The following is a 12,812-nucleotide window of genomic DNA, read 5'->3' on the forward strand; positions in this document are numbered from 1 at the left end:
GAGTCTAAGAATTCTCGTCGATTTCCTTCCACTTCTGTCGTATCCGCGCCTTCTTATCCTGGACGCCGTCTCGGTTCAAGCTTTGATTCTTCACCCGCTCCGATCGCAAGCAATCGACGAGCTGCGTCTTGGCATCATTGCACATGCCGGCAGCCTTCCATAGGAAGCCCTTTGCGTGGCATTCTTCCAGCGCGATCATCACCTGCTCGCAACCTAAGCTCATAGTAATGTTAGGCGGGGAAGGCGACTCAATGTTGGCCTGAGAGGAGAACAACGCACCGCTGTTGTCCTTGGTATGTAGGAGGGGATGCATTGTAGAAGGAGTGCTCAGCCAGCCCCGAGATACGCGATAATTGTGGTAGTTCGTTTTCGTTGGTGTTGTTGGTGTAGGCACGGCGAGTCGGCGACAAACTCAGGCTTGACGGCCCGACAAATCTGAGGGTCGATCGACTCGATCCATCCTCATTGGCTGAAATCGAATTATTCGCTTGTACGCAGGGCCCACAATACGTGTCTCGATTGATTGAACTGGTCCATCAAGACTCGTCAAATGCTCACTCCAACGACGTCGATTCCAGGTTGCAGAGGCTAAGCTGTCTATGACTGACACAGCAGCCATGGCGTCGCAGGCAGCACCAGCAAAGAGACAACAAGGTCGGAAGCTCGTACTTACATCAAGGAAACATCTGCTAATCACGTTGCTATAGACCTTCAACTGCAGTACACCACTTACAAAAACACACTGCAGCAGCTTGCGCAGAAAATTGGCGATGTTGAGCAAGAGGCTGAAGAGCACAAGTGAGCCCGAGTCTCCCTTGGTCATTCTCTCCAAACCTAGCCCGGCATCTCAATCCGCAATGCGATCACGTTGCGTCATCTTGGCGTTCATCACACCGCTTCATGCCTCTTCCTCACCGCTCATGTCTAATCGCTAAGACAGACTTGTTCTTGAAACCCTGGAACCGCTCCCGGCGGATCGCAAATGCTTTCGCATGATCAACGGAGTCTTGGTGGAGCGGACTGTCAAGGATGTGGTCCCTGCTCTCAGGACAAATGCCGACGGTCTGAAGAAGGTCCTTGATGATCTTGTCAAGCAGTACAAGGCTAAACAGGACGAGCTTGAGAAGTGGAAGGTATGTGAAGCAGACACCGTCCTCTACATAGACTGCATAGTCGTGGCATTCATTTTCTAACATATTCTACAGAAGAAGAACAATGTCCAAGTTGTGCAGTCATGAAACGAATTGGTCATGGGCTTCGCGAGCCATGAACGCACACATGCCATGTCATCAGCAGGCCCCGCAGGTCTTGAGATGGAGATGGCATTTCCAAGGAAAACGCCGCATGCGATGACATCGTGATAGCCCAGCCATCCCACGCCTCGAGTACGTGCTGGCGCTCCTCTCGCCTTGGGGTCAACATGGACCGAACTCCCTGAGCATACGGAGGGATGACTGCCGGGTGCAAAAATCAAAAGCAATCTGCTGGCACGGCTCGAGCGCTGAAGTGTCTTCTATTGTCCCGAGGGTGTGCTGGTGAGTTGTTCAAGACCGTGCTGTGCGGCCTGCAGTCTAGTACGTAGGATGTGCTGTGGTGCCCAACTGGCGCTCCCTCGCACACGGTTGGGCTGCGATGGGATTGGCATTCCTGGCTCCCTTTGGTGGGGCTCAAGGTGCTTTCGGACTCTCCATGCTGCAGGACTAGTGTGAGGTAGACAACAAGAAACTAACTCGGAACTGTTGCAGTGACCTGCTCAGGTGTTTGTCGAGAGCGTCATGGCCGAAGGTGTTGTATTGTATGTAGTGTAATCACAACGCTAGCAACTTGATAGTGCCGCTGGAAGTTCAACGCTTCGGCAGGCCCCTGCCACCCCAGACTTTCTGTCCCGGCCCAATGGTTAATTCAAAGTCGGAAATTCTCCCAATGAGATTCTTTCAAGAGCAGTAAATTCTATGATTGGCCCTTGGGAGAGATCAACTGCACCATTCAACCCCCTAGCAAACGTTGCCTTGGGGGCTCTTGTGATCATCAACGGCCCGCCAAACGGAGAAATACCAACCAGTCGTGACAACCCCGCAATCTCGAGCCCAGCCTTTCGGCCCAAAACCCGGCCTCGAAGACCCGTTAGGCTCGCCTCAGCCTTCCTGCACCACCTGCATATTTCCCTTCAGCAGCAATTGTCGAATCATCCACAGTGCTCACCCACCATCCCTGTTCATTGGCATCTCGGCTGACAGAGTCAGGGGCATCATCACATCGAGCCGACTCCTCGTACAAACAAGCAGCACGCCATGCCCACAGATGGATGTGTCTAGACATGATCTAGATAGGAAGGACATTGCCCCGCTCCCGATCCTGATATGTGTTGAATCTTGCTGACCGAACCCTGGTTCCATGATTGCACTTACACCGCTCTTGACGGGAACGTTCTAGTTGTTGCTTGGGGGCAGACCTGAGCCATGCGGTTCCACCCAACTTGCTCCTACTCCGTACACTAGGCGCAGCGCCTGATCAACTTCGGTATCGGAAGGAGGAGAGACCAAGTTCCTGGTACTTCAGATCGGGGCGTGTGTCATGCCATTGCCTGTCGTGGCCCGGAAATCGGCGGTATGTCCTCTCCCTGTATTCGTAGCTTCAACCTACCGACTTGGCAACAATGCCAAGCCGGAGGTCGATTAGACGCAAAAAGATGGACTTCTATAATCAGATATGAGAGAAGATGAGGATGGGGAAGCGCAGATAAGCCTTGATCTTCAAAGCGAATGTGGATGTCCATCCTTTGGCGCCTCAGCGGTTGCGAGCACACAAACTTGACGTTACGTATCGATAATAACGGCAACATTAACCGCCTATTCTTGGCGATGGAGCTTGTTCAATTGTCATGGCGCTGGGGCGGCCAGGTACCTAAGCTTGGTCCAAGACCCGCTTTTTCCGCTGCATTCCACTTTTCCACCACACTCGATCTTTCACCCCAACAACCCCACGCGCGCTGCCTTCGTTGCATCCCAGACACACAAGCCGAGGACTAGAGCCGCCAACTCAGACACCACCAGTAGGAGGCGCCGCACCAGGCTAGCCAGCAACAAGTCCAAGAAAGACGAGAGACAAGCCCCAATTTATGCGACCGGTCACGGAGGTACCGTGACTCCCAAGTACGTAGCACACTCCCTGACCTTGGTGTGCATGCCATCGCAGTCCACCGCGTCGCGCCTCTCGTAGCACCTCCCGGGCTCCGGTCTCGTCACTCAGGCATTCTAGGAGCTTCCCGTCTCCGGGCGCACTACTGCTTCTCTGACGCGACTCCTGCAGACAGTTCCCCAGTGGGCAGTTACAGACAATAATATCCCTGCCTGGGCGTTCGAAACGGTCCTGTCCTGTGCCGAACTTACGTAGCCAACCACGGCCATCGCATCGCAGTCGGTGTAACCGCCGACGCGAGAGCATACATACAGCTTGCGTCGCCAAGGAGAGCCGTCGTGCGGTCTTCGAACCCGGCGGCACGGAACACAGTTGGGAGACAGATCGGACACGCCTGGCACCCGCCCGCACGCACACATACTGCTTGTGACAGGGCGATACTGGAAGGTAGCGACACACTCCGGGGTGCTTGTCTCTAGTCCCAGTCAGAGGACCACTCCCCCGCTGGACCCGCACTGCCTACCAGCATCTCATCCCACTTCCAGTTGCGCCACCCCGCGCGACGTTCTTTCAAGGCTCCTATTCGGGCTCTCGTTGCCCAGACTGGGGCTCTCTGCCGGCTGTCAAGCTTCCCTGCACCCCACCGTCGACCCAGCCCCTTCCAAGGCACCTGTCACAGCCTGAAGGTCTGGCAGGGTATCTTGTACGAGCAAGCGTGGGACACGCGGAGTTGACGCAGCTCCCTGCAGGTCAAGGCCGCCAGACGAAGGGCCGCAAGCCCTCTAACCCTGCAACGTGTCCAACGACACATCACCCACTCTAATCGAGCTGTGCGAGCTGGCAGTCCAAGGAATTTACAAGAAGCCAGCAGCCGCTGCAGGTAGCCAAACATGTCCGACTCTCCCCAATCCAATCCAAAAGATGTCGAACAAGGTGCACCGTCACCCGACGAGGAAGCACAAATGAACGATCCCACAGACCCACACTCGAGCTCCCTCACCTATGAGTTCGAGGTGAAAGAGCAAGACCGGTGGTTGCCCATAGCCAATGGTACGTCACCCACCCCCTCCTCGCGGCTTTCATACTCCGGCTCGGCCATGATTCGCGGGCGCTTGTTGTGGGCATCTCTCGTTGAAGGTTGCGCTTCGCTTGCATGCCATCAAGACCCCCTTTGACTGGTGTCGCTTTTGCGCTGCCTATCAGAGAGCGGCGCATACCAATCGCTCCATGTCGAGCCATTCGCCGCTCAAGTCATCCCAAGCGCGCCGCGCTTCCTCGTCCAAAGCCGACAAAGCCGACTTATACGATGCTAACATTCGAAACTTTGCGCCAGTGGCCCGTATCATGAAGAATGCGCTCCCTGAAAATGCCAAGATTGCAAAAGAGGCAAAGGAGTGCATGCAGGAATGCGTGAGCGAGTTCATCTCGTTCATCACCAGCGAAGGTAAGCACGTCTTGCACCCAGTTTCCTGCAATCCTTGGCTCGGATGATCTGACCGGGTCACAGCTTCCGAGAAGTGCCATCAAGAAAAGAGGAAAACCGTTAATGGAGAGGATATCCTATTCGCCATGAGCTCCCTCGGGTTTGAGAATTATTCGGAGGCGTTGAAGATCTACCTTTCAAAATACCGAGAGGCAAGCGATATTTCCTCCCGTGTCTGCTCCCTAAATACGTTGTGCTGACGCCCGCCGACAGCAGTCGCAGTCGAACCGGGGAGAGAACCAGCAAAACAGGCCCAATAGTCAAGGCTATGGCGGCGCCAGCGGGTCAAATCCCTCTCAAGCCGGCTTCCCTGGCGGTGGCCTCGGAGGCCAGCAAGAAGGTGGTGACAACCAGGGCTACAATATCTACGGAAGTCAGCCAGGGCACAATGGCGCGGGACAAGAGTATTAGCTACCTCCTGACAACTCCAGCCATTTCGCGAGCACCACGGTACCGGACGGTTGTTCATGTCCTATTTCTCTTCCTTGTTGTTTTTACTGGAAACTAGTTTTCCGTATTTTTTTTTCTATTTTCCGAGTGTTATTCTCACTTTCCTCGTGTGTATAAGTACGAGCGCAGACGCACAGAAAGCTCGTTCTGCATATACCGCTGCCATGCCGTCTGGCAGAAAGTATATGAAGCATCAAGCATTACTAGTCTCTATTCGTACCGTAGGGTTTTTCTTCCCATACCGTAGCCCCACCATACTGCCGCACATATCGCCCACCACCTTCCTTTCCATCAGTACAGCCACCACTTCAACTTTTCCATCACCACTTTCCCACCATACAACCTTCAATTCTTCCACCTACATTTCTTCAATTCTTCAGCCTTCAATTCTTCCATTAAGCGACAGCGACCAGGGGTAGCGACTACCAGCGGTAGCGACCAGCGTCTGCGACTGCGACAGTGACAGCGGTAGCGACCAGCGACAGCGACAGCAATAGCAACAGCGACACCGATAGCGACCGCCAGCGACAGCCACAGCAACAGCGACAGCGACATCGCTATCGCCAATCAATTGATGACGTACAGCAGAGGCAGAGGGCGCGTATACCAGAGGCACTAGCAGGGCAGCCTCCCAAGGCAACAACGCCGACAACAACATCGCGAACAACGTCGTCGCCGGCGAAGGAAGGCAGGGCGCAGGCAGGGCAGTACGCAGGTCAGGGCGCAGGCAGGGCGCTGAGTAGGGCACTGGGCAGGGCGCAGCTTAGTCATGTAGCTTAGTCAGCCAGAAAAAACGCATGCGATTTCGCAAAGAGGGTGCCAAATGGCTAGAATCAGCTCAATTGAGCTCTGTTGCGTATGTGGAAGAATGGCTTCAATTGAATGCGCTCAATTCAAGTTGATGGCATGACAGTAAGCTGTAGGCGGTATGGGTGGGCGGTGAGCGAATGCGGAAGGCGGTCAGCGAAAATGAGTGGGGCTACGGTATGGGAAGAGATACCCTACGGTACGAATAGAGATTCTCTAGGACAAAGTGCAAGCTTGGGATATGGATAGGAGGAGTCGGGTGACGGTAGGCTGGGTACGATATCTTGCTCCAGTATTGCGGTAGGCCCCATCAACCCCTAGGTTTGCTATTATATGCATTAGTGGCTCAAGCCGAATATTGGAGTACTGAGGTAGCGAGTAAATTTGCAATCAGGTCAATTGTCGGGATCAGGCGATGATCGCAGAGGCGCTACGAAGCATCAGTTACTATGTACTGCTATTTTGTCGGGTTTCCATAATGAGACGGGTTTTGACCAAGGATGTCCAAATTTGAAGTTGAGAAAGTAACTGCCCACGAGCTCTAAATCAGTTCTGTCGTTCGTGACGAACCAAAACGTATCCAATTCACAAGCTAGGAACCTGGAAGCTGTGGGACAGGCGTTGAGAGTTCCTTCACAAGGTGTGCTGGCTGACTAATCGTCCCTTGTTGTGGCGTTCGCAGTTTCGCACCGGTTGTCTGACCGCCTTCCAGAGGAGGCAGTAGGCCCCACCGAGCACGTGCCCATTGGCGGGGAAAACATGTCACTTTTCAAAAATCGCCAACAATTTTCCATCGATAAGGCGGCACGGCGGCAGAAACATTTATCGAAGAGCTCGGGCTATCTGCTTCAATGACCTAGTGGCGAGTCTCGCCTAGGTTATCAACTCCACGAGCGGCTCGCATTGTCTTTGTGTTTGCTGAAGAAGTTGAATAAACAGTATGTTCGGCCGCCTGCCGCACTTAACCTCGCCGCGCCAAGGGACTCCCTGCACTTCTTGACCTTGTCCTCACAATTCCGCCGGCGACCGCGATAATCCGTCTCTCCCGTGCAGCTCTGGTGACAGGACCAGCAACCATGACAACAGCCTCGGCCATCTCGCGCAGTTACTCTGCGCCAATCATATCTTCTTCTCCCATCAAACCGATTCTTCGAAAGCCTACTTCCGTCCTAGGCACGCGATCTCGAGCCGACGAGTCTGACGGAGCAGACGAGGATGAGCCGCCAACAAAAAGGCAAAAGAAGACAGTCGTCTTCAACGAGGATCTCAACATGGTAAAGGAAATCAGCAGCAAGAGCTTGGAAGAGGCGAAGCGCGAGGTGAAGCAGGCATTAGAGCGACACAGCGCCGGGGACGACGAGGATTACGACGGCTTGAAGGAGATCTTTGCGCCTGTCTCCAGCCGCCCATCTCCCGGCGATGATGAGGCGCTTTCAAAATCTCAGGACTTGATTGTCTACGTTGTCGCACTGACGGGCTATGCCCCCTTGCTTGGAAGGTCCTGTTCAGGCCTGCTCAGGAGCATCCTCCGGTGCGCCTGGTTGGAACGAGATGAGAACTTCGCAAGGGCATATATCCAGCTTCTCGCTGCGCTTTCATCGGTCCAAGGATCGTTCTTTACGCAGGTGCTCACCATGATGGTGGACAAATTCACCCAAACACGTCACCCCTCGAGCGTGCCCGGTTTCCCGCCCGTCGAGCCAGAAATCAAGAAGCAATGGCTGCACCTAGGACTGAAATATCTCCTTGAGCTTTTTCCAGCCGGTCAACACATCATTCTCAACTTGGTGTCATCCAAATTCCCTTACTCTGAGGAGTCCAAGGCCACGCATATGGAGTACATAGACCATCTCCTCCGTCTCAAATCCTCGAGACCCGAGCTTGAACGGGATATCATGGAGCTGATTCTCTCTCGGCTCGTTAAGCTGGACGTTGAAATGACACTTGACCTGGAGAACGATGACGACGAGACCACCAGGGCGGTCTTAAGGCAGCTGGAAGCCTCGGACGCTAAGACCGAAGACGAGGACGAAGAGAGCGACGCCGAGTCCGTCCTAAGCGAAGACGAGGCGTTGAGCGAGCAGGCTAAGCGCGTTCTTATGGTCAAGAGCAAGTTGGAGACAATGGATGCCATCCTGGATCTGCTGTTCTCGATTTACACGCCAATATTTGAGGATCCCGACAGTCCCGAGGCAATTGAAGCGTTTCAGGACTTGCTGAGCGACTTCTCCAATGTCATTCTTCCGGTATGTCTGCTGGTTTGGCCCTCATCGGTGCTGGGTGCCGATGCTGACCGAGTACGTTTCAGCATCTGAAATCCCGCCATACACAATATTTGCTCTTCAAATTCGCCATGAGATCCAACCAGCTAATGGAGATGTTTATTGGGACCCTGTTCAATCTCGCGTTTGAGTCGAATCGACCTCCCGTCGTCAAGCAGGCTGCGGTTGCTTATTTGGTGCGTCTCTCCAAAATTGCTGCTGATCCCCCTGTCTCACATTTATCAGGCAAGCTTCACTGCACGTGGGGCCAGGGTTCAGAGCGACCAAGTGCAATTGATCACCAAGACCTTCCTGGATTACATCGATCACTACAGGGCCACACATACCAGTTGTCGCGGCCCAGATGTCAGGCGGTATAGCCAGTACTAGTAAGCTCGTTCGGAAATGCTGCGTTGTGGTTTCCGTAAATGCTGACTATGCTCAGTGCGTACTTTCAAGGCTTACTTTATGTAAGTTTGACCGTGGGTTTCGAGCGGGCCTTGTGCCGCCCAGCTAACTCACCTGCTAGATCTTCTGCTTCCGCTGGCGAGACTTGATCGATAGAGATATGTTACCTCCCAGCCTTGATTGGGATGACCCGGCGTCGTTCATTGGGCAGGATCTGCCGTGGATGACGGGACTCAAGTCAAGACTCCAGGCGAATATCTCTAGCAAGCTCAACGTGAGTTACGACCTTTGGGATCTACACGGGAATTGCAGCTGACTCCGGGACAGCCTCTCAAGTGCTGTTCGCCAATAATTGTCGAGGAGTTTGCGCGGTTATCCCACCATCTGCGGCTCATCTACATGTTAGTGATCTCGCCTCCCCACACAAAAGTCTCAACTAATGGAACATAGATACCCCCAAATTGAAAAGAACAAGAGCATCCACCTATCGCAATTCTTCACTGGGAGCTACGCGGCAGGCGGCGCCTTGCGTGACACGGGGCTTGAGTGCGACGACGAAAAGCTGGCGCATCTAGAAGCCTGCTTTCCGTTTGACCCCTTCCAGCTACCAGTAGCCAAGCGGTGGCTCGACCTGCAGAATAACTACGTAGCATGGCGGCCCATGGCGGTGCTAGATAGGGAAGCTGACGTTGACGAAGAGGATGAGGAAGAGGAAGATGACGATGATAGCGACCTGGGAGATGACCCAGACGGCATGGGCGACGGTCGTAGTTTTCAGGAGGACACGGCGACAGATGACGGGGAAGGCTATGATTGATATGGACTGACTTGGGAATGGTAGACAAGAGATTGGCGCTGGGTCACTCAAAAGGGTATCAGGATCTGCTTTGGCGGGTTTTATAGCATTGGCGCGAGATGTTTTCTTGTGCCAGATTACGGCATCGCATGTTATCGGAGTTGTAGGCGACGTGAATATTAGGACGATTTGAGGCATTCTGGCGACTGTGGTACACGGTTTGGATTCATCTTGTCAAGTGTGGCTGGCGTTGGTCAGCTTGTGACCTCGGCCTGCGAGCACACGCTTGCCGGTGTACGGATATTGACAGGGCTGACTGACTGTCTCGGTGGCACAGGGGTGGCAGGTGTTACAGATGCGACAACCGCCCCTTCCATAGGCTTGTTTGCCACCAGGGTGCGCTTCATTGCGACCTGGAAGGCTGAGATTATTGCTTTCTTTTCTTTTCCTCCCTTCGTTCCAGGTTGCTTCGGTTTCTTTGCTCGAAATCGTTCGGTTTTCACCTTCGGCATTTCTGGCTAATTCCGTTACATCTCAAATACTGGCATACATACCTGTACGTGCCTGCCTACTCACTCAACCCGGGTCGTCTACAGAATTCTTCTTCAGGGACTGGGTGACGAACCAGAGCGGGATAAAACGAGATGAAAACGAGGAACGATAGCTACAGGAGAAGGTATCTTTGCGAATGAGTTGTGAGATCGATTGCCTAGCGAAACACAGGCCAGGATTCCATTAACCTCAGAGCAAGTGGTGCAAAAGGCAAGCGAATCAGGTCTACTCAGTATGGGTGACAACGCGCGGGATCTTGATCGACCTTCTTTTACGGCATTCTGGAAGAAATCCAGCGGCAGGGAGATCAGATTCGTCGATGGCAGACCTCACGAGGACACGGGTCACGCAGGTGAGTTCCGGCTTGCTATGTTGATCCTGTCCTCGGTCAAACTTCAAGTCCCGATGCTCGCCTTTTGCTATGGCATATATAGGAGACCATGCTACACGTCGGAGTCAGGTGTCTGAAGAGAATGTATACCCAGAGTTGGAGTTGCGGGGGCGATTCAGGCTCAAACCCTCAAGGTTCTCATCCGCGGATAAGAATACCTTGATGGACTGGACGAGAACGTGTCTTGAGCTGCTTCTCAAAGATGCAATCTTCCGTGACGAATGTACGGTCAATCGTTCGACAGTATCATAGGGGCCTCCATCTCTTGCTACATCTACACGCGTTGATTTCATTTCCTAATAACTATACCAAGCTGCTACCACTTCGATGTATCTCGAGACTAAAGGCACAAACCAAGCAGGAGACGACCAGGATGACAAGCCAGACGCCGGGGCATCTCTGGATAAGGCACAGTTGCGTCGGGCTCAAGTAAGAAAAGCGCAAACCCAACACCGGCAACGCAAGGCGAACTATGTCAAGCAGCTTGAGATGGACATCGCCCACCTTCGCGAGATGATAGCCGTTGCGCAGCGTGATACGCATGGCCTCCTGGCCGAAAATCAAGCCATGCGCGCACAGATACAGCAAACCACCAAGAGAACAGACTGGCAGCTAGCTTTGGATCAGGGGGTGTCGCTGCTGGACACGACACCCGATCCACCGCAGCTCAGTAGCGAGGCCAGTGCCGGATTGCAGCAAGAGGTTGAAGGTCTCACCCTCACCCTGGGTTTCGACGAGGTCATGAACGCACCATGTTACTACATCAGTAGCCCGCCGTCCTCAACCGCAGTGTCTCGTCAGCAAAGCGTGCTCGGCCCCGATGAGGCCTCTCCTCCAACCGACAACCGATACCTGCCCGAACTAACCCCATCCCAAACCCAACAAGCCATCAACTTCATCCTTGCGTGAGCCTATTTTCCTCGTTACGCGCCCAAAAAGCGAACTGAAGACAACTAACAAGAGCGCAAACAGCCTTGAGCACATATGCCGCGACCATTTCCATCCATCCTTATACAGCGCTACTCCCACAGCTACCGAACCCGCCCCGGTCCCCAGCGCCCCTCTGATAGGGCACTCGGCCAACGGGCACACGCTGATGGCGAGCAGCCTGGCCCTGCGGAGTGCACCGCGGCGAATCTTCAAGGCCGCCTCGCGCACTCGGCTGCTCCCCAGGTCAGCAGCCAACATGATCTCCCGGATACCCGCTTCCTCATCTGCTTCTCTTTCTCCTCCGTCCATTAATACCACCGCCGCCAACACCACCATCACCGCGGGCAGAACCAGTAGTAGAAACCCAAATGACGACAGCAACAGCCCCATGTCGTCGTCCGAGTCATCACGATGGTCGTGGCGCACGTCCGGGCTGACGCTGCGCGCGCTCTACGGCCTGGCGTGCTCGCTCAACCCCGCCGACGGGGCCGAGCTCACGCCTGTGCAGGCGTGGTTCGAGCTGGTGGCGCGCTTCGGCGCCGACGCGCTGCTTCCAGACGAGCGGCGGCCGGGAGCGCTCGACGCCCTCAAGCGCGAGCTCGCCGGCGTTGTGAAGTGCCCCCACTACGGCGCCAGCCTGGAGCGTGCCGCGTTTGAGAGCGTTGTTTGGAGGGTTCTGATTTCTGAACCGCAGGGGTAGGCGTGTGCCTCTTCAACTACTAGGTAAGACGTGGGAAGGGAAGGAGGATAAGGTAAGGTAAAAAGGGAAAAGAGTCAAAGGGGGCTCTGGGTTCAAGGTTGGATCTTTTCTTTGAAATCGTGTTCCTTTTTGATACCACTTTGGTACGGCGTCTCAACTCTAAGGGGTTGATTTTCGGTGCATATCGGGGGGATTGGATTCGAGTTTGGGTCTGGGTATTGTGACGAATTTGATGACAGCCAGATGATGATAGACAACACAATCCATTGGCATGAAGCTAACCACTCCCTTTTGCCCGCCCCTTAAACGCCCTCGACGTTCCCATGAGACCTAACTCAGCAGCTGCTAGGTGAGGTACAGGTATATGATCCGGGCTTGAGCTGGCCTCAGACTAGGGGGTTTACCTATGAGAGAATGGAATTAAATAGGGGCTAGGCACCACGGAACCACCCCTTACATCGGCGGAGAGCTTCTGCCGCTCTCGAATCCGGGATTTGACTCAAGACAACGGGTTGATCGGGATAATGTTTCCATTTACAATTAAATAGCCAGGCACTCGAAGGGGTGTATATCCCATGGCTTGAGAGGGCCGATATCTGAACGTTGACAATCAGCTACTGCTACGTTGCACGGCCCTTGGATGGAAGACGCTACTAGTATCGGATAGAGTAAACCTCGAGGAACCGGACAGGGACAAAGCCATGACGCGTATGCATATAAATTTGCAGACGCGGAAAGAGAAAAACTGTAACGATCTAGATTGGCCAGGCACTACATAATATCTTGAAGCACCTTGTTCGTACCTACCCAAGGTGAGTCCCATCATCCCCAACCCCGCGCAGCTGACACACCTTGTTCTCTTAATACTGCCGGTTTGGTTGGGTTGAACAACCGAA

General features: G+C 54.0%; 4 protein-coding genes across 4 annotated transcripts; 3 read left to right on the forward strand and 1 right to left on the reverse strand.

Moving 5' to 3' along the window:
- Positions 1 to 4: 4 nt before the first annotated feature.
- N656DRAFT_794728 (UPF0287-domain-containing protein) lies at positions 5 to 313 on the reverse strand (the record flags this gene model as incomplete). The annotated part of the gene is made up of 1 exon (XM_064817329.1): positions 5 to 313. The coding sequence occupies one exon, from the start codon at positions 311 to 313 to the stop codon at positions 5 to 7; it is 309 nt and encodes a 102-aa protein (XP_064673984.1).
- Positions 314 to 617: 304 nt separating this feature from the next.
- Positions 618 to 1,238, forward strand: N656DRAFT_765386 (Prefoldin beta-like protein; the record flags this gene model as incomplete). Its single annotated transcript, XM_064813405.1, has 4 exons — positions 618 to 654; positions 708 to 798; positions 941 to 1,133; positions 1,206 to 1,238. 4 exons carry the CDS (start codon positions 618 to 620, stop codon positions 1,236 to 1,238), a joined length of 354 nt encoding a protein of 117 aa, XP_064673985.1.
- Positions 1,239 to 4,028: 2,790 nt separating this feature from the next.
- On the forward strand, positions 4,029 to 5,032 carry N656DRAFT_701353 (histone-fold-containing protein; the record flags this gene model as incomplete). Its single annotated transcript, XM_064810937.1, has 4 exons — positions 4,029 to 4,188; positions 4,472 to 4,582; positions 4,646 to 4,794; positions 4,835 to 5,032. The coding sequence occupies 4 exons, from the start codon at positions 4,029 to 4,031 to the stop codon at positions 5,030 to 5,032; spliced, it is 618 nt and encodes a 205-aa protein (XP_064673986.1).
- A 1,922-nt stretch (positions 5,033 to 6,954) lies between these two features.
- Positions 6,955 to 11,916, forward strand: N656DRAFT_700973 (RRN3-domain-containing protein; the record flags this gene model as incomplete). Its single annotated transcript, XM_064810909.1, has 11 exons — positions 6,955 to 8,124; positions 8,187 to 8,336; positions 8,386 to 8,528; positions 8,585 to 8,609; positions 8,669 to 8,821; positions 8,875 to 8,948; positions 8,998 to 9,311; positions 10,089 to 10,238; positions 10,633 to 10,995; positions 11,318 to 11,459; positions 11,595 to 11,916. The coding sequence occupies 11 exons, from the start codon at positions 6,955 to 6,957 to the stop codon at positions 11,914 to 11,916; spliced, it is 3,006 nt and encodes a 1,001-aa protein (XP_064673987.1).
- Positions 11,917 to 12,812: the final 896 nt, after the last annotated feature.

The sequence above is a fragment of the Canariomyces notabilis genome, assembly GCF_033297395.1.
Source record: "Canariomyces notabilis strain CBS 508.74 unplaced genomic scaffold N656scaffold_2, whole genome shotgun sequence".
Classification (NCBI taxonomy): domain Eukaryota; kingdom Fungi; phylum Ascomycota; class Sordariomycetes; order Sordariales; family Chaetomiaceae; genus Canariomyces; species Canariomyces notabilis.